Source organism: Trifolium pratense, linkage group LG7 (genome assembly GCF_020283565.1).
Source record: "Trifolium pratense cultivar HEN17-A07 linkage group LG7, ARS_RC_1.1, whole genome shotgun sequence".
Taxonomy (NCBI): domain Eukaryota; kingdom Viridiplantae; phylum Streptophyta; class Magnoliopsida; order Fabales; family Fabaceae; genus Trifolium; species Trifolium pratense.
The window spans coordinates 6,713,812-6,733,051 of NC_060065.1; the positions used below are offsets into that span (position 1 = coordinate 6,713,812).

Here is a 19,240-nt window from a genome sequence, read left to right on the forward strand (position 1 = left end):
ATCTTAATCAAATTTTAGTAGACAATGTGAAGAATATTATTTACAATAAAAACTTGAAAATTTACAACAAAAAAAAAACTTGAAAAGTCATCTATATAAATGTTATTGATGTGAGTATATGAAGAGTACATAATAATGACAATGATATAATATAAGAAAGTGATGTGGCATTGTTGAGTGATTTAATTGGATGTAAATGGCTTATGTGGATTAGGGTTAGATTAGTGGTTCCACCACTATTTAGGAATTATATATTTTTTATATATTAAGGCAGAAAACAAAGTTTCCCTCCCAACTTATAATTATGCCGCCTAAACCACTCTCATTAATGATCTCTTTCACTTAAGCCTAAAAGACTTTTCCAATTCTCGTTGTCTCAAAATTTTGAATATTGCTTTTCTACGATTGATTAAATATTTTTCATATATAAATTGGCATGTACGTACTCCGTATTTCCATACCGTGATTTTTCAAAACATCTTCACATATCTTTGATTTTTTTTTTGGTCTCAAATGGGTGCTTATCTGTTCAACGTGGAAAATGCATATAATTGGTCATTAACTGTTCTTCTACTCATTCGTCAAAAAAACTGTTCATCTACTTTGTGATGTTGTACTACTAGAGTACAAAGTTTTCATTGTAGTATTTTAGATTTTCTTAACATACTACTACAAATTTTCATTGTAGTATTTTAAATTTTCTTAACTTTGGTTATTTGGTTTAACTTCATGCGACATTATTTTTTCTTGACGCACAACATTTATTTTTATTTTTGACACAACATTAATTTTTATTGTTATTGTGTATTTTCTGCTTTTGTATAATGTCAATATTTTTGAGAGAGTATTTTTATGGAAAATGATAATTGGATATTTTTTATTAATATGTTTTTAATTTTGAAAGTATCGTTACAACAAAGATTAAATTTAAAATACTATAATATATTAAATTTGAAGAATTCATATAAACTTCCTATAATAGAACCAATCGTTAGTTGGTTCAGTGGTGATTGACGTTGAATTTTGTAGGAAGGACCACGGTTCGATCTCCCGCAAATGCGATCGGAAGAGGACTGAAATCATTTGATGTTAATTAGAACTGACGCCCGAATCAGATTAAATTGGTGGTGAAAGCTAAAAAAAAACTGACCGAATACATTCAGAGGCCTTAGCCAAATTTATAAATGAGGGTTATTTATTTAAATAAAATTAATAAATATTGGTTTAAAAATTATTTTTCATGCCCTTCAGAACACAAATCTTTTACTCCTAAATTGTTAGGATTAATGCGTCAAAAAAATATTGTTACAATTAAGCTCCTAAGTAGTAGCTTCAAATCCCGCCTAAGCTCCCATCATGCTTCAAACTTTCAAGTCCAACCGCCCAATTCCATTTTTTTTTTAATTTATAAATTTTCACTTCTATTTCATCTTTTCCAAAAAAAAAAATAAAAAACTCTTTTCGTAAATTTTTAGGGTAACATTAACATGTATTCTAAGTGCATATCTTTTCCTTTATTTTTTTTTCTTTACTTCATTTTTTTTAACATAGAGAGACTAATTATAAAATTTAATAAAGTAGTCCGTTAAAATCCGTTAAAATCTTCAATTTTTTTTATCAAAATAGTCTTTTAAAATCTCAATTCAAAACACCCCCTAAATATATGAATAACCAAAAAAATGTATAACATAACAATTTCGGTATAATCCTGTTAACCATTTCTACTAATTTTGCATTAGTTTTGAATTGTGTTATACTAATTAATTTCATAATCTATTTATTGCTATCATAAAATTAAAATGTATGCATATAAATTCATTTAAGTATTTTTATTAATCTTCTAACAAAATTGTTCTTACTATAAACTATACTCAATATTTATATCCAATATATATCCGGTGCATCGCACGGGTCAAAGAACTAGTATATAGATAATGGAAAAAACCAACTCAACTAATTAATTTTCTTGATTAAAAATAAATAATTTTTTTTATGAGATGGAAAATAAAACAACACAAGAACAAGAAAAGAAACTAAGTTCGTGGCCGAGCAACACCTACAACATCAGTCATCAACACGAGACCGAGTTGAAGGTGACAATAATAATAGAAAATATTTTGTTTCTATTATTGATTTCCAATAAAATAGAAAATATTCGCAACATTCTCCTTCCAAGCTGACTCATCCATCCATCCATCCATCCATCCATCCATCATCACAACCTTTAACAGTTTCAAGAACAAACAAACAAACACTATTCATTTCTCCAACAATATATCATCAATTCATCATGATCCAATAATTAACCAACCAAATCAAATCAATTCAACACCATGATTCCATCGTTTGTTAGCTTCGCCGGTTTATACAACGGCTATCTCCGGCGTTGTTTCACCGGAGCAGGCCTCTTCTCACAAAAAATCGAAATAGACGACGAAACAACTCTCCATGTTTGGGGACCAAGAAATCAATCATCACAAAAACCATCACTGGTTCTAATCCATGGATTCGGTCCAATGGCTATGTGGCAATGGCGTCACCAAGTTCAATTCCTCGCTCCACATTTCAATCTATACGTTCCCGATCTAATCTTCTTCGGCGAATCAACAACGAAATCGAAGGAACGAACCGAGATATTTCAAGCAGAGTCTGTTGGAAAATTGTTGGAGAAGATTGGTGTGAAAAAGTACCACGTGGCGGGGACGAGTTATGGTGGTATTGTTGCGTATAATTTAGCGAAAATGTTGGGAGAAGAGAAAATAGAGAAAGTTGTTATTGCTAGTTCTGGTGTGAATATGACAAAGAATCATAACGTGGAATTGTTGAAAAAAGTTGGATTGGATAAAATTGAGGATCTTATGTTGCCTTCTACTACTCAACATTTGAGGAAATTGATGTCACTTGCTGTCGCTAAAAGAATCCCTTATGTGCCTAATTTTTTCTTGAAGGACTTCTTAAATGTAAGTTCTACTTCTATCTACTACATTTGCTCATTCATTAGATAAGGTTTTGACTTCTTTTTATTTTAAGTTCTTCTTAAAATTGATATGGTTATGACACAATGGAATAGATCCTTTTTTTTAAAATGTAGTTAGAGATTTTATTTCTGAAAAAAAAAAAAAGTGTGTGACATTGCATTTGTGCTCTTGAAATGTAATTCATAAGATCTTAACACAAACTAAAATTAATGATACCACTATTTTTTTTTTCAAAGTCAAAAGCACAATTCATATAAGATGAATACTCCGGTACACATTTTATTTAAATATGTACAAGTACATTGTTGATGTGTATAAATTTGATAAGTTCAAAGATAATAATTATTTGTGAATCCATGAGAATCATTCACATCAACATATATATCGGTACATACTATATATCTAAATATATATCTAAATAAAATGTGTACTGAAGAAATTCACCTTCATATAATTATATAAAACTAAAAGACCATAGGCACAAGAAGTGCATGATGGAAAGAAAGAACAATATAATCCAAGCAAGTGATCATGATAAGCTAGACGATATATATACTTTATTTTGCATGCAGAGATTATACTCAGATAATAGGAAGGAAAAGATGGAGCTCCTAGGTGGTTTGTCCCTCGGAAAGGTCGAGACTTCAAACATTTCACCTCTTCAACAGGTAACTAAGTGGTGTGCATCCATACGACTTTAATTACAAGCAAATCTCTATAAATTAAGGTTATGAAATAAAATGTGTGATTTGATCATTAATTGAAATTAATTACTCATGACCAGGAAGTTCTCATACTCTGGGGGGAAGAGGACCATGTATTTCCAGTGCAGATGGCCCATGAATTGAAAGAGTATGTATCCAAATCCTACACCACATAAATTTGTAGATATTTTGCCATTGAAATATTCTTAATTCTTTTTAGATGCTTAATGTGACACCGATCATATGACTAACTTGCAGGATAATCAGTAAGAATGCAAAGATAGAACTGATAAAGGAGGCATCCCATGTGCCTCAAATTGAAAAGCCTGAGGAATTCAACAAAATTATCCTAAAGTTCTTGCGCCCGAGCTCTTGAATAATTTTTTTCCGAGTCATTCTCAATGTTATGTTTGGTATAAATTATTACTATATTTACCAACACAGTGTGACACAAGTGGTAGATACTTGGGTCCCTTAACCACTTGATCCTGGGTTCGATTCCCGGCCTGTACGTATGGAGAAACATTTGTTGGGAGAGGTCAACCCATTAAATGAATCTCAGTTACCTTGAGGGGATTAGTCTCTGAATTTGCGTGCGGAAGATACCTTTAGTTTACCGCAAAAAATAAAAATTATTACTATATTTTTGTGAAATTACTATTATTATTCATTCAATTCGATAATAATTAGCCATAGAAGTTAATATAATTTACATTGTTGTATTTTCGAATTATTTTGATAGTTAAGAGGCCAAATTAGACCCTAAGCATTTGTTTGATCACCTATACACATGACATGACACTTCCTTGGCATGCATTGCACACCAAGTATTTCAAGTATGATCTATGCTCCAACAAGGATGAGAATATATAATTGCATCCCACACCTTAAGAGGGTGCACTGCCGCATGATAATCACATTCAAAATATATCATTTTTGACTTGATCACTTTTTTTTTAAAAAAACAAAGAGGACCAGCAAAAGCTGATCACTCAAATATACATACATATAAAAGAGCAAATATATACAAAGGAAATTCAGGAGGGGGACCAAAATCAAGACCTTCCTAAGTTGAAAATCTAAAATTATGAAAGCCTATAACCTCTTTAATGAAAACCTAAAATTATGAAAGCCTATATAACCTCTTCCACTTATGTTGAAAATTCTTTATTAATTCAAGTAACAACCGAAAAACTAAGTGGCTAAAATTGCTAAAAAATTTAGACGACCAAAATTGCACAATATAGTTTTTTAATTTTTATTTTTTTATAATGGTTTGACTCATTAAATTTTTTAAAAAATTCAATGTGCAAAATAGGAAATGGATTAGGTGCGGTCACATTTTCCATGCAGTCATGATATTTCTGGTCATTCGATCAAAATCGGGCGGTTAAAATAAATGCATCTTTTATATTTATTTAATAATATTTAATATATTGTTCTATAATCATAGCCCTTTGTCAAGTTCTATAATCATAGTCGTCTGATTTTAATTAGACGATTTGTGACACACATAACTGCTTGACTGCAGTGAATTTTCGACTGCAGCTAATCCTCGTCCATTCAAAATATTCTTCAAAGATAAATTTAGGACATTCATTTTTGTTTTCTTTGGAACGGCATTAGAGAAAATATAGAAGTAAAAAAAAAAAGTAACGGTAAAACTTAACTGATATTACTCATACAAAACGACTTTTTTTTTAGAAAGTAATTCACCATTTCAAAATTATTGGTCACAATTATAATTTTTTTTAGGGGTTTTCTAACTTAGACCCTAGTTAGGTCTAAGTTAGCAAGGTGCACCTTTTCAATTGGACCAAAATACCCATTCTTTTTAATTAATTAACCAAAATACCCATTAATAGACGCGGATCCAGTGTCGCGCGCGTACCGAAGGACCATGGTTACAGACCGTTGATTTCCATCAGACAGCCAAGATCTGATCTCATCAAGACTGTCTGATCAATCCGACAGCCCAGATCATCCTGGAGAGAGAAAAAATTTGCTTTTTAAAAGTAGGACACGTGTCACACAATGGTTGGCTGGACGTGATTTTTGTTCATTTAATACTTTGAACTCAATTATTTCGTTGTAAATTAATTTTTTTTTTTTTATACCAAAATTCATAATTTTTTTTTTATACAAATAGAGACTTGGTTCGTTTGATTTGAACACCGAAAAAAAATACAATTTTTCACTACCTTAATCTCATTTTTTGTCTACTAAATACGTTACTTGTGTGTTGTAATTTAACACGCACCACTCAACCAACTCACTGAAACCATTATACCAGGAAAATAGTAGATAATATTCTGGAACTTTTGGTATATTTTATGAAATTTTTGGAGACCTGAAACTATTTTTAGTTAATTAAATGAGATAAAACGGTAATTAAAAACTAATGTTTGCTTCTGAAACCATTTTACTGGTAGAATGGTTGCACATAGTTGTATTCTGAAACCATTTTACTGGTAGAATGGTTTCAATGAATAATTTATTAATTGTGTTTGCTTCTGAAACCATTTATCTGGTACAATGGTTTCAGAGAGTTGTAATCTGAAACCATTTTGCTGGTATAATGGTTTCAGTAAGTTGATTATTAGTTATTTACTTCTGAAACCATTTAGCTTGTAGAATGGTTGCACATAGTTGTACTCTGAAACTATTTTACTGGTAGAATGGTTTCAGTGAGTAATTTATTAATTGTGTTTGCTTCTGAAACCATTTAGCTGGTAGAATGGTTTCAGAGATTTGTACTCTGAAACCATTTTCCTGGTAGAATGGTTTCAGTGAGTTGATGTAAGGTAGTGAAAAATGAGATTAAGGTAGTGAAAAATTGAGTTTTTTTTTCTGTGTCCAAATCAAACGAACCAAGTCTCTATTTGTAGAGAAAAAAAAATTATGAATTTTGGTATAAAAAAAAATAAAAAATAAATTTACAACGAAATAATTGAGTTCAAAGTATTAAATGGAAAAAAATCACGCCTAGCCAATCAGACAGCGACACGTGTCCTGCTTTTAAAAAGTAGATTCTTCTCTCTCCAGGGTGTAATCCAGTGTGGTGCACGCGCTGGAATCTGATGGATTCGGATGATCTGGGCTGTCTGATTGATCAGACAGTCTTGATGAGATCAGATCTTGGCTGTCTGATGGAAATCAATGGCCTGTAACCATGGTCCTGCGGTACGCGCGCGACACTGGATCCGCGTCCATTGATGGTAATTTGGTTAATTAATTAAAAAGAATAGGTATTTTGGTCCAACTGAAAAGGTACACTTTGCTAATTTAGACCCAACTGGGTCTAAATTAGCAGCCCCTATTTTTTAAACACTTTGTTTTAGGGCTTTTTCTAATGTGAATGAGTAGAGTAAATCGTTCATGATGCACAACTAACTTATACCATTGGATCAAAGAGGTCTATCTGATACTATGGTACAATGACTATACCAAATTATTCATACTTCATCATTAAAAAAAGAAATTTTTTTTTTTTGAAGGAAAAAAAAAAATCTTCCTATCTCCACCGATCCAAAACAAAACAAAATTCACTTCCTTATAGTTTTGTGCGATTATAATTTTCTTATAAGTTGTGAGTTTTTTAAATGGGATTTTGCTTTCCTAATTACTAAATGGAAAGATAAGGAAGAGAATCGTATGCCTCTGCTTTTCCTCGTCGGAGTAGTACCGTTGTTGGCTGCCTCTGTTTGCTCGCCGAAGAAGTCACAAACTCGCCCAACAGTCACTTGAATATGAAATTTAACTGATAAAATTGGTCCCCGCGATCTCATCTAGGAGTGGTTCAAATGACAAGAACTCCGACATGGGATGAGATTTTCCGATGCGGTGGTCACCGGAGAAAGTGTGCTGATCATAAAATAGATTTGGGGGTTTTGTTGCAAATATCAAGAGGAAGAGAATGATGAGTTCGATTTCTCCGGAGGTGGCCCATGGTGGCCGGAAAATAAGAGAGAAGTCGGATTGGAAGGGTATCAACTTCATTCAAACTGGCGGTGAAGAAAGAGACGAAAAAGAAAATTATTTAGTGTAAAAGGGTGTACGCTAAACTCTTTAGACTTTTTTGATCAAATGGTCAAAAATGGTCTTGCATGGTGCAAGACCTAATGAGTGTGTGCACAATAGACATCGCCTTGTTTTAGTACATATATTGTTTTTCACTATATTTTGAATTTGAAGTACATATCTAGCATTAGAAACAATGTGTTTATTTTCATGGTCACTTTTTCTCTGTTTTTTGTCCTAGATATTGTATGGGTCTACCATGGGCATGAACCAAAGGACGTTTGGGCGTGGGCTGAAGGAGTCAGGGGAGTGGCAATTGAACTGCTGAGGGCATCTAGCCGGACGAAAATCTGTCCTTTCCTGACCCCTTTTCTTTTCGAGTTTTGACCACCCTTGGAATCACTTCATGTCAAGATTGAGGAGCTGTGTAGCAAAATCTCAGTTATATATGTACCACAAAAACAAATCATAGTTACATGCAATATCAGATCTTAGTCATTTATTTTAAACCAGTCGATTTTATATTACTTTTTTTTATAAGCTCGATTTTATATTAATGATTGGATCACAATGATTAATTTTTATTTTAGACAAAATGATAAGTACCACTAAAACTTATATAATTGTTTGATTTGTTGTGCTAGGACTTGTGATCAAGCAACGATTCTATCAAAGATGTGATTTTTTTTTCAAGTTACTATATGTAATTACTAATTATATTGAAGAGCTAATAAATTCATTAACGGTTAAATGCAATCTTCCTTCCTTTTGATTAGATTCAAGTTTACTCTTTATGGACGCTAACTTTGAAGTAACACTAAACAAATCTCCAAGTAGTATAAACATCACATTGATGTTTAATTGATTCGATATGAAAACATCATATCGAATCAATCAAAAATTTCATACCAGATGAACCAAATGAAAATGCATTTAGGAAAAAGATGGTCTTTGGTTTCAATCTCTTTCGGCACCACCCACAAACTTGTTTTGATCCTTCCACAAAAAGCCCTTATACTCAAATTCTGTATAGTCGGAAGGCAATCCCAAGGCAATTATCAAGAAAAAATAATCACTTTCGACAAAGAATAGCTTCCCCACAACCTAGCCAACCACTTTCCTTTTCCCTCGTCCCATTTTGAGGGAGGGATACTCATTCTAAAAAAAGGATCACTTGAATTTTAGACCTTCTAAGTTGTAATTCTAAATCGATTCAATTTGGCACGGCAATTTCTAATCACTTTTAATTTAGTCCCGGTTCATATTTTGTTGAAGTGAGACATTTTTGTAGATGATTAAGTTTTAGTGTTGATCACTTCTTTAATTTTGACATGAATGGAGCAAATTTTGTTTATTGAAACAATGTTTATAGAAGAGTAAATGAACATCTAGCTAGTCATGTCTCAGTGCGTATGGAGAAAATTCGGTTGGAATGAGAGAATCCACTTTGTGTGTCTCATAGGTTCCCCGAAGGAGATTACTCACTGCTAACGGCGGTAAAAACTTCGTATCAATGTTATGATAAAAAAAAGGTCCAAATAAGACCAAACTGATTAACGGAGATGTCTTTAATGGATCTATTCAGAGCTTTTTTTTCTTCAAGGGTTTAAGAGACCAATCTAAAACAAAAAATGTCTTTAAGAGCCTTAATATAACTTTTCGAAATTAAAAACTGTTTTAACTATTTTGATAAATCGAGAGACAAAATTGATTGATAAGTGAAAATTTAGAGATGAAGATGTTTATAGAATTTATTTATCCAAAATTTAGTTGTAATTGTAGTGGGTAGAGGTGGAATAATGAAGCAAGGAGCAAGGACGTTTGGGCGTGGTGAAGGAAGGGTTGAAGGAATCAAAGAGTGAGTGGCAACTGAACCCAACCCAACCCAACTAGCAGCAGCAGCAGCAGCATCTTTTCTTTTCTTTTCTTTTCTATAAGCTGCTGCTGCTTCTGCACGGAAATCTGTCCTTTCCTGTCTCTTTCTCTTTGACCACCTGCCTGCCTTTGGAATCACAACACAACAACACGGATCGCCCTCCCTATCTATCCCTATCCCTATCCCTATCCCTTTTTCTATAATTCTTTTTATTATTTTTTGTCCTCTAAATATAAGACTTTGTGTTGTGTTGTTTTCACACTTCCACTATTTCAAAATGATGATGACATTTTAGTACTACTACTACAAGTACAACTACAACTATTTGGCTTCATTAGTCTCTGAATCCAATGGTTAATAAGTTGTATGATCGAATTGAAAAACTTTCCAACCCCATGATTGGCATTTTTTGTTACTTTTAATTTTAGTAAAAATTGGTAATTAATTAATTAATTTAATAAAATTAGTAGTACTACAGTAGTAGTACGTTGGAGTTGAGACTTGAGAGATGCAATGGGAGGGATTTGATTTGATAAAAGTACAAAAGTCCAAGCAAGCAAGGTCAGAACTCAGATGCTCATGCATTTTTGGACACACTCACACACACACTGTGTTTATTTATTTTATTTTATTTTCCCAACATTACAATTTACATTACACTACAATACAAAGTAAAGTACATCAAAATATGTGCCTTCACTTCACTCTTCCTTCCATGCCTCTCTCTCTCGTTGGTCCGTTGCCTGTTTATAAAACTAACTTTGACCAAACGGAACCAACCAACCAACAAACAAAAACCCTTATTACTAGCTTTCGGCGCTCTTTCTTTTTTAATTAATTAATTAATTAATGTTTCCTTCCACATTCATTCCTCCTAAATCCTAATCCTATTTAATCGTCATCTTATCTTATAATAATAATAATAATCCCTAATTATCAATCAACTTAAACTAAACACAAAGTGTAGTGTGTGATTGTTATCACTAGCTAATTATATAAGCAGTAGTAGCATGTGAACTTGTTTTGAACCAAAACAACAAACAAACACAACGCTACAGAAGAACTTTACTTCAAAATAAACACTTCACGAATCCGAAAAATCTACCTACCCGCATATTCCAGATAGGTAAGTACTCCTCTGCTTCATTCCCAATCTCTATCGTTTTCTTTTTCTTCATTTTTACTATTTTTATTATGAGATCTCTGCATTTGGTCTTTGAAGTATATCTATCTATCTATCTAGATCGAGAGAAGAGATGCAAACAAACACTCTCTTCAATTATTATTTTTTCTGTTCTTTTCTACATTCCAATTTTTTATGTACCTTTTTTATTATTTTGTAGTGTAAATAAATAAACTTTGATGAATGATGGGGCGATTGTACTTTGCATGTTCCTTCCTGCTTTTCGTTGTACTTTACTTTCTATGTGGACTGGACTCTGGAATCATTATTAGTTAGGAATGTCTGTGTTTTTACCTCTTAACTTTATCATTCACATTAATTAATTAATGCCCACATATATTACATTACATTCTTAATTATCCTTATATATAAGGATAATTATTTTTTAAAAATTACCTCAAGTTTCTTGTACTGGTGGTGGTCATAATGAGGGTTTAGGCAAGAAAAATAAAAAAAATGTAAAATTCAAGATTTCTTCATAACTGGCATATTGGCAAAATAAATACTGGACTTTAGATCTAACGTGGTAATTAATTTCACTAATATCAATGCAGATTGTGGTTTAACTATTTCATGTTATTCACTTAGTCTGTCCTGTGGATTCAGAATCCAATATTTGGGTTGCTAGTCTTTAGTTTGATCCTGAGACTGCCCTAAGTGTCAGTTAAAGTCCCGCGTTGGATGAAAGAGTAGAGGTTGAATTGAACATCATATAAGTGAGATGACACATAAACTCAATGCCTTGAGGTTTTGGGCAAAGATGTGGCGTCTAATCTCATTTGTGTGGTTTCTCTTAGTCGAGTGTATTGATCCAACCCACGGAGACTCTCCCTTATGCTTTTCTGGTGGAGCTTGATTAGTATATCTTCTTTGCTGTCTTTTGTAACAGAAAATATGGGATTAGTCTGTAGCAAAAATCGCCGTTATCGTGATTCTGATCCCGAAGAAAATGCACAGGTTAGTTGTACTTATTAAGTTGCAAATAATCATTTACTGTTAAATGGGCTTTCGCTTGATAAATGTAGCGTGGATTTGCAGGCAGCAGAAATTGAAAGAAGAATAGAGTCAGAAACAAAGGCTGAAAAACATATTCAAAAACTTCTACTACTAGGTCTGTTTTACCTTTCCATTTTAGCTGATATACTTCACATATTGTTATTTTTTTTCTAAATTAATTAATGCTCATCAATTTAAGCAGCTTATAGAAGTTCTTGAAATTTTATTTGCATAAATGGTTTTGCTCATAGAGTTTGGAGGAATCTTGAATACTAATTTAGTCTGTTTTTTTTTTTTTTCTTCTTATACTAATTTAGGTGCGGGAGAGTCAGGGAAGTCTACAATCTTTAAGCAGGCAAGAAGTTGCATTTTTATCCAACTTCCTAGGATAGCATGTGATTGCTAGATTATTGATATTTATTTGTTTGTTTACAATACGCAGATAAAACTTTTGTTTCAAACTGGCTTTGATGAGACTGAACTAAGAAGCTACACACCCGTCATTTTTGCTAACGTGTATCAGACTATAAAAGTACGCAATACCTGAAAGGGTGTGTTGAATTTTTTTCCTCTTAAAAACAGATAGAGTTCACAGAGTTTAGCTGAGAAAATTGTAATCTTTATGTTTTTACTTGATATGTTTATACAGGTACTGCATGATGGGGCAAAGGAGTTGGCTCAGAATGATAGTAATTCTTCAAAGTATGCTATATCCGAGGAAAACAAGGTACAATTCACTACTAATCCCTCCCCCCTATTATGGTTTGTTAATAATGATTGTTTAGTTTATGATCTCGTATGTTGTTCTTGAGGAATCTATCGCTTTGTGAAAAGTTATATGTCAAAGTTTTCTTAATTCAAATAGAGCTTAATTTTTCTGGCAGGACATTGGTGAAAAACTTTCAGAAATTGGAGGCAGGCTGGATTATCCACATCTTACCAAGGATCTTGCAAAGGAAATAGAGACTCTGTGGGAGGATGCTGCCATTCAGGTGACCGATTGCGAATTGATTGCTTTAACTTAATCCATGTATTGTCATCAATTACTTAGTATGTATGTCTTGTACAAATTTCTTCTTGTAGGAAACATATGGCCGTGGTAATGAACTTCAAGTTCCAGATTGTACCAAATATTTCATGGAAAATTTGCAGAGGCTGTCTGATACGAATTATGTTCCTACAAAGGTATTAAAAATCTATCATTCTATTGTTGTTTGCAAAAACAAAACTGCTAACTCCAAATTTATGTTTTATGTGCTTTATTTCATTATGTGTATTGCAATCTCAAATTATTTATCCTCGGAGTGCACTGTGTTTAGATTTTCCATGGTTTGCATCTTGTGGCACTCTTTTGTTGCTAAAAAGTTTGAAAAAGGAATTACTATTTTTAATAAGCTTGTTTTGGAGTTAGTTTCGTCAAAAAACGAAGAGATTAAAATGCTGAATTCTTGGTCTAGAAAGCAATTTATCTAAGCATCAACTTGTTTTTAGAAATGAGAAGTATATTTATGTAATAGGTTGATATCATATACTTACGGACCCTCGAATTTGAAGGTGATATAAACTATAAAGTCATGAATCTATCAATATTTCTCACTTCATTTTACAAATACAGGAGGATGTTTTATATGCAAGAGTCCGTACAACCGGTGTTGTGGAGATCCAATTCAGGTGAACATACTGAGCTGACATTATTTTTTCGAGTAAAATGATAGAGACGTGCTTATTAGTAATTTAGTATTACTGTCCCCGTTCTGTCCTTGTGTACTTCGGTTCCTGATGTGGTATGAACAGATTTTGGGGTTCTTGATGCTGTATGAACAGATTTTCTCCTCTCATTTTCCCAATCACGATATGTTATACAAAATGGACAATTTGATTATGATGTTTTTGTTATTTGACAGCCCCGTTGGAGAAAATAAGAGAAGTGGTGAAGTCTATAGACTCTTTGATGTTGGTGGCCAGAGAAATGAGAGGAGAAAATGGATCCATCTTTTTGAAGGAGTTACAGCTGTAATATTCTGTGCCGCAATTAGCGAGTATGGCCTGCTATTTGATTTCATATGCAAGCTTGTTGGCAAGAGCATTGTACTTGTGAGATTTGAAAAGCTAAACTGTTGATTTGATTTTCCTTCCAGGTATGATCAAACACTTTTTGAGGATGAAAGCAAGAACAGAATGATGGAAACTAAGGAACTTTTCGAATGGATCCTGAAGCAACCATGTTTTGAGGTTTTTCTTTACGCTCTTATTAAACTCTTAACATTTACATTACCTGGTAAATGTCTATTTCTAGTGTCAACTAATTCATTCTATCTTGTTTCTTTCTTTCATTGACAGAAAACATCCTTCATGTTATTTTTAAACAAGTTTGACATATTCGAAAAGAAGATCCTGAATGTAAGAGCCATCCAAACATTTACGCTTCGTCATTGATGGGAGAATCTATTATCATTCTTTTCAGTTTATTATCTCTGTGTAGGTTCCACTCAACGTTTGCGAATGGTTCAAAGATTATCAGCCAGTTTCAACAGGGAAACAAGAAATCGAGCATGCATATGAGTAAGCAAACTAGTTGATTTCTGACTAATGAAAGCATTCATGTTGATCCTTATCAAAATCAACTACTGTGGTTAAGATTTCATTACCAAAACAACTAATTTGCTTCGGTAAATTATGTCCACAGGTTTGTGAAGAAAAAGTTTGAGGAATTGTACTTCCAGAGCTCTGCTCCTGACCGTGTAGATCGTGTCTTCAAGATATACCGGACCACTGCTCTTGATCAGAAGGTTGTGAAGAAGACTTTCAAACTTGTTGACGAGACGTTGAGGCGCAGGAATCTTTTTGAAGCTGGATTATTATAACCATTGTGCATAAGAGGGATAAAATATTTTTACATTGAAGAGGTAATCAGATTTTGGGTATACTAGAGGTCAGGTATACAACAGTATATAATCAATTTATTGATTCTATGTCAAGTAAATCATGTTGAATGAGTGGATAGGGAAAGGCCTTTCGGAATTCTTGATCACCGCAAGTTAGTTGCGCTGAAATTTTCAGAGATGATATCATGATCTATGATGCAGTTTTTATAGATTGAAACTCACTAATTATAGATTTCTTATCCAATGTTGATGTTTATTTAATATTAATGACTAATGAGGCTTTGCCTATACCAACGCCTGTTGGTCGGCAGCTCGACGCAGTGAGGAGTTTGATTTACCTTAATTAAACAAGGTTTCGGGTTTGAATCTTATGAATGGAAGGCATAGCCACTATCTTGTGTGAGCTTGTTTGTAGATAATTTGAAGATTCTTATGTTTGCTTTGTACCTAGCTACCTGTCGTATCTTGTTCCGAGTTCATAACATCTTTCGAACACTTGCACAAAACTTCATATATGCTTCACATAATCTTTTGAACACTTGCACAAAGCTTCATTTCTGGTGGCAACTATGCTTATTGTATGTGAAAATGTGTTCATGATGTGAACTATTTTAATTTATTTAACCTATGGTTATAGACCTTGGTAAAAATATTACATTTGTCAATTCCAATTTGCAACCAAAGCTGAGTCTAATTTTAGATAACAATTTAAATATGGACCAAAATATATATTAAATTTAGGTGATTATTAAAATTAAAAAACGAGAGGTTTATTAAAATTAGTTCTGTTTGTTGATTTTAGGTGATTATTAAAATTAAAAAACGAGAGAGGTTTATGTCATGCATCCTCATTCACTAATTTCATCTTTGGTTCATAATAAAACTGTAATATTAGTTCTTACCACCACATGTTGAGAATAGTAATGTGTAAATTGGGTTAAAAAATGGAGGTTGAAAAATCTATACACAAAAAATAAAGGTTTTAAGATCACTTTCGCTCACAACCATCCCTCTGTTTGTTCTGTTTCATTCCATTACATCCTTAAACAAACTCTTTACTTTTCCCGCCATTACAAACAAGCACAAAATAAAACCAAAAACAGAAATCAAAGAATTTGTTAAAAAAACTTTTCAACCATCACTATAACCATTTCTTTACATGCATTACATCTTTGCTATATAAACTCCAATTGCAAGCATCTTCATGCAAACACATTACCACCTTTCTACAACTTTCTTAAAAGGTTTAATTTTATTGGGTTAAATCATGGATACTAAAAGAGTATATTGGTCCACAATTGTAGCATGGCTTACATTATTCCAAGGAAACATGTTACTTGTTAATGGTCAATTTAATTATAAGGAAGCTCTGGCAAAATCTCTTATCTTTTTAGAGGCACAAAGATCAGGAAAACTTCCTCCCAATAATAGGGTTCCTTGGAGAGGCGACTCGGCGCTCGATGATGGAAAACTTGCTAATGTCTCTTTCTTTTTCTTAAAATTAAATCATTACTAGAAAAGTTGAATTAACGACAAAAAAAATTAGAGACGTCAAAATATAAAATTTGTCTCTAAATATCGGTGACAATAAATTTGAAAACCGATTTCAATTTTTCTGTCTCTAATTTTCGCTGATAATTCAACTTTTTTTCTTCTGGTGAATATAATGAATAATTTTGTTTTGACATATAGAAAATGATTAATTTGGGTTTATGCGTTTGATTTTATTGAACAGATGGACCTATCTGGGGGATATTATGATGCAGGGGATAATGTGAAATATGGTTTACCAATGGCATTTACGGTTACTACATTATCGTGGGCTGCCATATTTTACAAAGCAGAATTTGAAGCGACAAAGGAAATGGGAAATATTCAAGCTGCAATTAGATGGGGTACAGATTATTTTATGAAATGTAGTTCAAGAAGAAATAAATTATATGTTGAGGTAGGTGACCCAGTTGAAGATCACAATTGTTGGGCTCCACCAGAAAAAATGAGGACAAAAAGATCAGTTAAAGTAATTGATAGTAGCACACCTGGTAGTGAGATTGCTGCTGAAACTGCTGCTGCAATGGCTTCTTCTTCGATCGTTTTTAGACATGTTGATCGTAAATATGCTCGGAGTCTACTCAACAGAGCAAAACTGGTATGAAATATTTGTACAATTTTGCTTATATTTAATTTCGGAAGAAGCGTCTTTTGTATTAAGGAAAAATTATCGTTTATAACCTACAATGTTCATATTCTTGGCAGCTTTTCGATATGGCAAAATCGCATAAAGCGACCTATGATGGAGAATGTCCCTTTTACTGCTCGTATTCAGGCTATAATGTATGTAATTACTCTTATCATTAACATTTTATAATTCTCTAAGCTTTATTTAGTATATGAGAATAAAAATTAATGTTGGTATTGTATGTAATAATTAATTGTAATTTGTACATGTTTGTAGGATGAAATGATGTGGGCAGCAACATGGTTATACATGGCTACTAATAAACCAATATACATGAAATACATACAAGAAGAATCAATTAGTGCTAGTGTAGCTGAATTCAGTTGGGATCTTAAATATGCTGGAGTTCAAGTTCTTCTCACTCAATTACATTATGAAGGAATAAAAGGTCTTGAAACATTCAAAGCACACGGCGAAAGTTACATATGTTCGGTCCTTCCTGATAGTCCTTACCACCAAATCAATTTGTCACCCGGTAAAATACATGTACTTTTTTTTGCTTATATTTAATCGTAATCTTTACGTGTATAATTAATATTTATTTTTATATGATTATGAAGGTGGGTTTATTCATATGAGAGATGGAGCCAATACACAATATGCCACCAGCACATCTTTCTTGTTCATGGTATATAGTGATTTGCTTGCCAAATATAAACAGAAAGTCAAATGTGGAGTCAAAGAATTTGACTCATTGCATCTCCTTGATTTTGCCAGAAAACAAGTTAGTATAAACCTTATTTATGCACACAACACATATTAATATTTCCTTTATTACACGACAAAATTTGAGACAAATTTCAATCTTTCTCGTGTCTAATTTTTTTAAATTGGACCCTCTACTGTTAAAATAAGATGCTGCAATTGTACCGACCGTTAGATTTAGATAATTTAAAGAGATAAAACTATATCTAAATGTAACAGTTCCTACAACTGCGATACCATATTGCACTCGCAAAGGATCCGTGTCGCAAATATTTCAACAATTTTTAGACTATAGTGAGTGAATGTCTAATACTTTGGCACAAATTTACAGATGGATTACATATTGGGGAAAAATCCAGAAGGAAGATCATATATGGTAGGATTTGGGAAAAATCCACCAACACAAGCTCATCATAGAGGTGCTTCGGTGCCAAAGTTGGCACCAAATGAAGTGATAGATTGTCCCACTAGCTTTGCAAAATGGCTTCAAAGAGATGCACCAAATCCACATGAGCTAACTGGAGCCATTATGGGTGGACCTGACATTAATGACCATTTTGATGATAAACGCACAGATTCACCTAAGACTGAACCTTGCACTTATGTTAATTCTCTTGCAGCCGGCGCTCTAGCTAAGCTTGCTTCATTGGGTTAAATTAACTTACTTTCATGTTAATGTTAATTATATAGGTGGATCAAGCCCGACTTTGATTGTAGCTGGGTAGCTGGTGTGTTTAGTCAATCCCCATATTTTTCATTTAGTCAATACATGCTGACCAGCTATAAAATTGCTCATAGTAAGAGTTGATTTTGTAATTTAAAGTTTAGACATCTATAAAATGATGATTAGTGTATTGTTATTAATAGTATTCAATAAAAACATAAAGATTATTAATCTCATTTAAAATTTTCATATTTAATTTTTCTCATTTTACAAATTATAAACTTTTGTAAATAACTTTTTATTGGTTAGCATATTTTCAACTCTCTCTTTTAGTGATTAAAATTCACAAAGATTTCACAAATTCAAGCGGATTCGCATAAATTTTAGTGAAACCTATATAAATTTTAATCAATAAAGTTGTTGCTAATGTATTATTTGTTTGGAGGTGTTTTTTTAAAATACAGTCACCTCTCTTGAGGTCTCTTCAAATGACAAAGACACCCCCCTCTAATTTTGCAATTGACACTAATCTCCTCAAGGTCTCTTAAAATAGATTGAAACTTCCCTTATCAACTTAACAACGTTAATTAAGCTGTTAGATATCCATCCAAAAAAAGAAACACAAGACACCAAGTTAATTAACCAAATTGAAAATTCATTAGATTACTACTCCGTCCCAAAATATAAGTAAAAGGAGGTCAACAAAAGTGAATGTATCTGGACTAAATTTTAAACCAAATACATCAACTTTTATTGACCAATTTTTACTTATATTTTGGGACGGAGGGAGTATTTGGCTTGGCTGCGAAGCACGAGACTCGATTGCTCTCCTCAAGCAGCTGTGCGTTGAGCCAAGCGTAGGTTACTATTGAATCCATAATCTTTGAGGGTACAATATGGTGAGGTTGTATAGCTTCAACGAGAATGTGAAACGGTGAAGAGATATAAATATACATTGTTTCTAAAAGGAGTAAAATAACAAAAAGGAGA

General features: G+C 32.8%; 3 protein-coding genes across 3 annotated transcripts; all 3 read left to right on the plus strand.

The window, feature by feature from the left end:
* The first annotated feature begins 2,162 nt into the window (after positions 1–2,162).
* On the plus strand, positions 2,163–4,390 carry LOC123894193 (dihydrolipoyllysine-residue acetyltransferase component of acetoin cleaving system). The gene is made up of 4 exons (XM_045944113.1): positions 2,163–2,960; positions 3,551–3,646; positions 3,763–3,830; positions 3,941–4,390. The coding sequence occupies exons 1-4, from the start codon at positions 2,334–2,336 to the stop codon at positions 4,056–4,058; spliced, it is 909 nt and encodes a 302-aa protein (XP_045800069.1). The 5' UTR covers positions 2,163–2,333; the 3' UTR covers positions 4,059–4,390.
* A 5,896-nt stretch (positions 4,391–10,286) lies between these two features.
* On the plus strand, positions 10,287–15,092 carry LOC123894195 (guanine nucleotide-binding protein alpha-2 subunit). The gene is made up of 14 exons (XM_045944115.1): positions 10,287–10,704; positions 11,651–11,718; positions 11,800–11,872; positions 12,075–12,112; positions 12,200–12,289; positions 12,407–12,484; positions 12,642–12,749; positions 12,841–12,942; positions 13,373–13,428; positions 13,662–13,796; positions 13,896–13,989; positions 14,098–14,157; positions 14,240–14,319; positions 14,444–15,092. Exons 2-14 carry the CDS (start codon positions 11,656–11,658, stop codon positions 14,619–14,621), a joined length of 1,155 nt encoding a protein of 384 aa, XP_045800071.1. The 5' UTR covers positions 10,287–10,704; positions 11,651–11,655; the 3' UTR covers positions 14,622–15,092.
* Positions 15,093–15,820: 728 nt separating this feature from the next.
* On the plus strand, positions 15,821–18,241 carry LOC123894196 (endoglucanase 16-like). The gene is made up of 6 exons (XM_045944116.1): positions 15,821–16,122; positions 16,378–16,791; positions 16,899–16,976; positions 17,098–17,356; positions 17,442–17,626; positions 17,918–18,241. The coding sequence occupies exons 1-6, from the start codon at positions 15,910–15,912 to the stop codon at positions 18,239–18,241; spliced, it is 1,473 nt and encodes a 490-aa protein (XP_045800072.1). The 5' UTR covers positions 15,821–15,909.
* The last annotated feature ends 999 nt before the right edge of the window (positions 18,242–19,240 follow it).

What these genes read in the sequence shown, in the direction of transcription:
- LOC123894193 (XM_045944113.1), top strand. Translation starts at nt 2,334, where the DNA reads ATGATTCCATCGTTTGTTAGCTTCGCCGGTTTATACAACGGCTATCTC. An exon ending in ACATTTCACCTCTTCAACAG is followed by an intron (nt 3,647 to 3,762) that starts GTAACTAAGTGG and finishes ACTCATGACCAG; the next exon opens with GAAGTTCTCATACTCTGGGG. An exon ending in ATGGCCCATGAATTGAAAGA is followed by an intron (nt 3,831 to 3,940) that starts GTATGTATCCAA and finishes ACTAACTTGCAG; the next exon opens with GATAATCAGTAAGAATGCAA.
- LOC123894196 (XM_045944116.1), top strand. Translation starts at nt 15,910, where the DNA reads ATGGATACTAAAAGAGTATATTGGTCCACAATTGTAGCATGGCTTACA. An exon ending in TACTCAACAGAGCAAAACTG is followed by an intron (nt 16,792 to 16,898) that starts GTATGAAATATT and finishes TATTCTTGGCAG; the next exon opens with CTTTTCGATATGGCAAAATC. An exon ending in TTAGTATAAACCTTATTTAT is followed by an intron (nt 17,627 to 17,917) that starts GCACACAACACA and finishes ACAAATTTACAG; the next exon opens with ATGGATTACATATTGGGGAA.
- LOC123894195 (XM_045944115.1), top strand. Translation starts at nt 11,656, where the DNA reads ATGGGATTAGTCTGTAGCAAAAATCGCCGTTATCGTGATTCTGATCCC. An exon ending in TGAAGCAACCATGTTTTGAG is followed by an intron (nt 13,990 to 14,097) that starts GTTTTTCTTTAC and finishes TTTCATTGACAG; the next exon opens with AAAACATCCTTCATGTTATT. An exon ending in TCGAAAAGAAGATCCTGAAT is followed by an intron (nt 14,158 to 14,239) that starts GTAAGAGCCATC and finishes ATCTCTGTGTAG; the next exon opens with GTTCCACTCAACGTTTGCGA.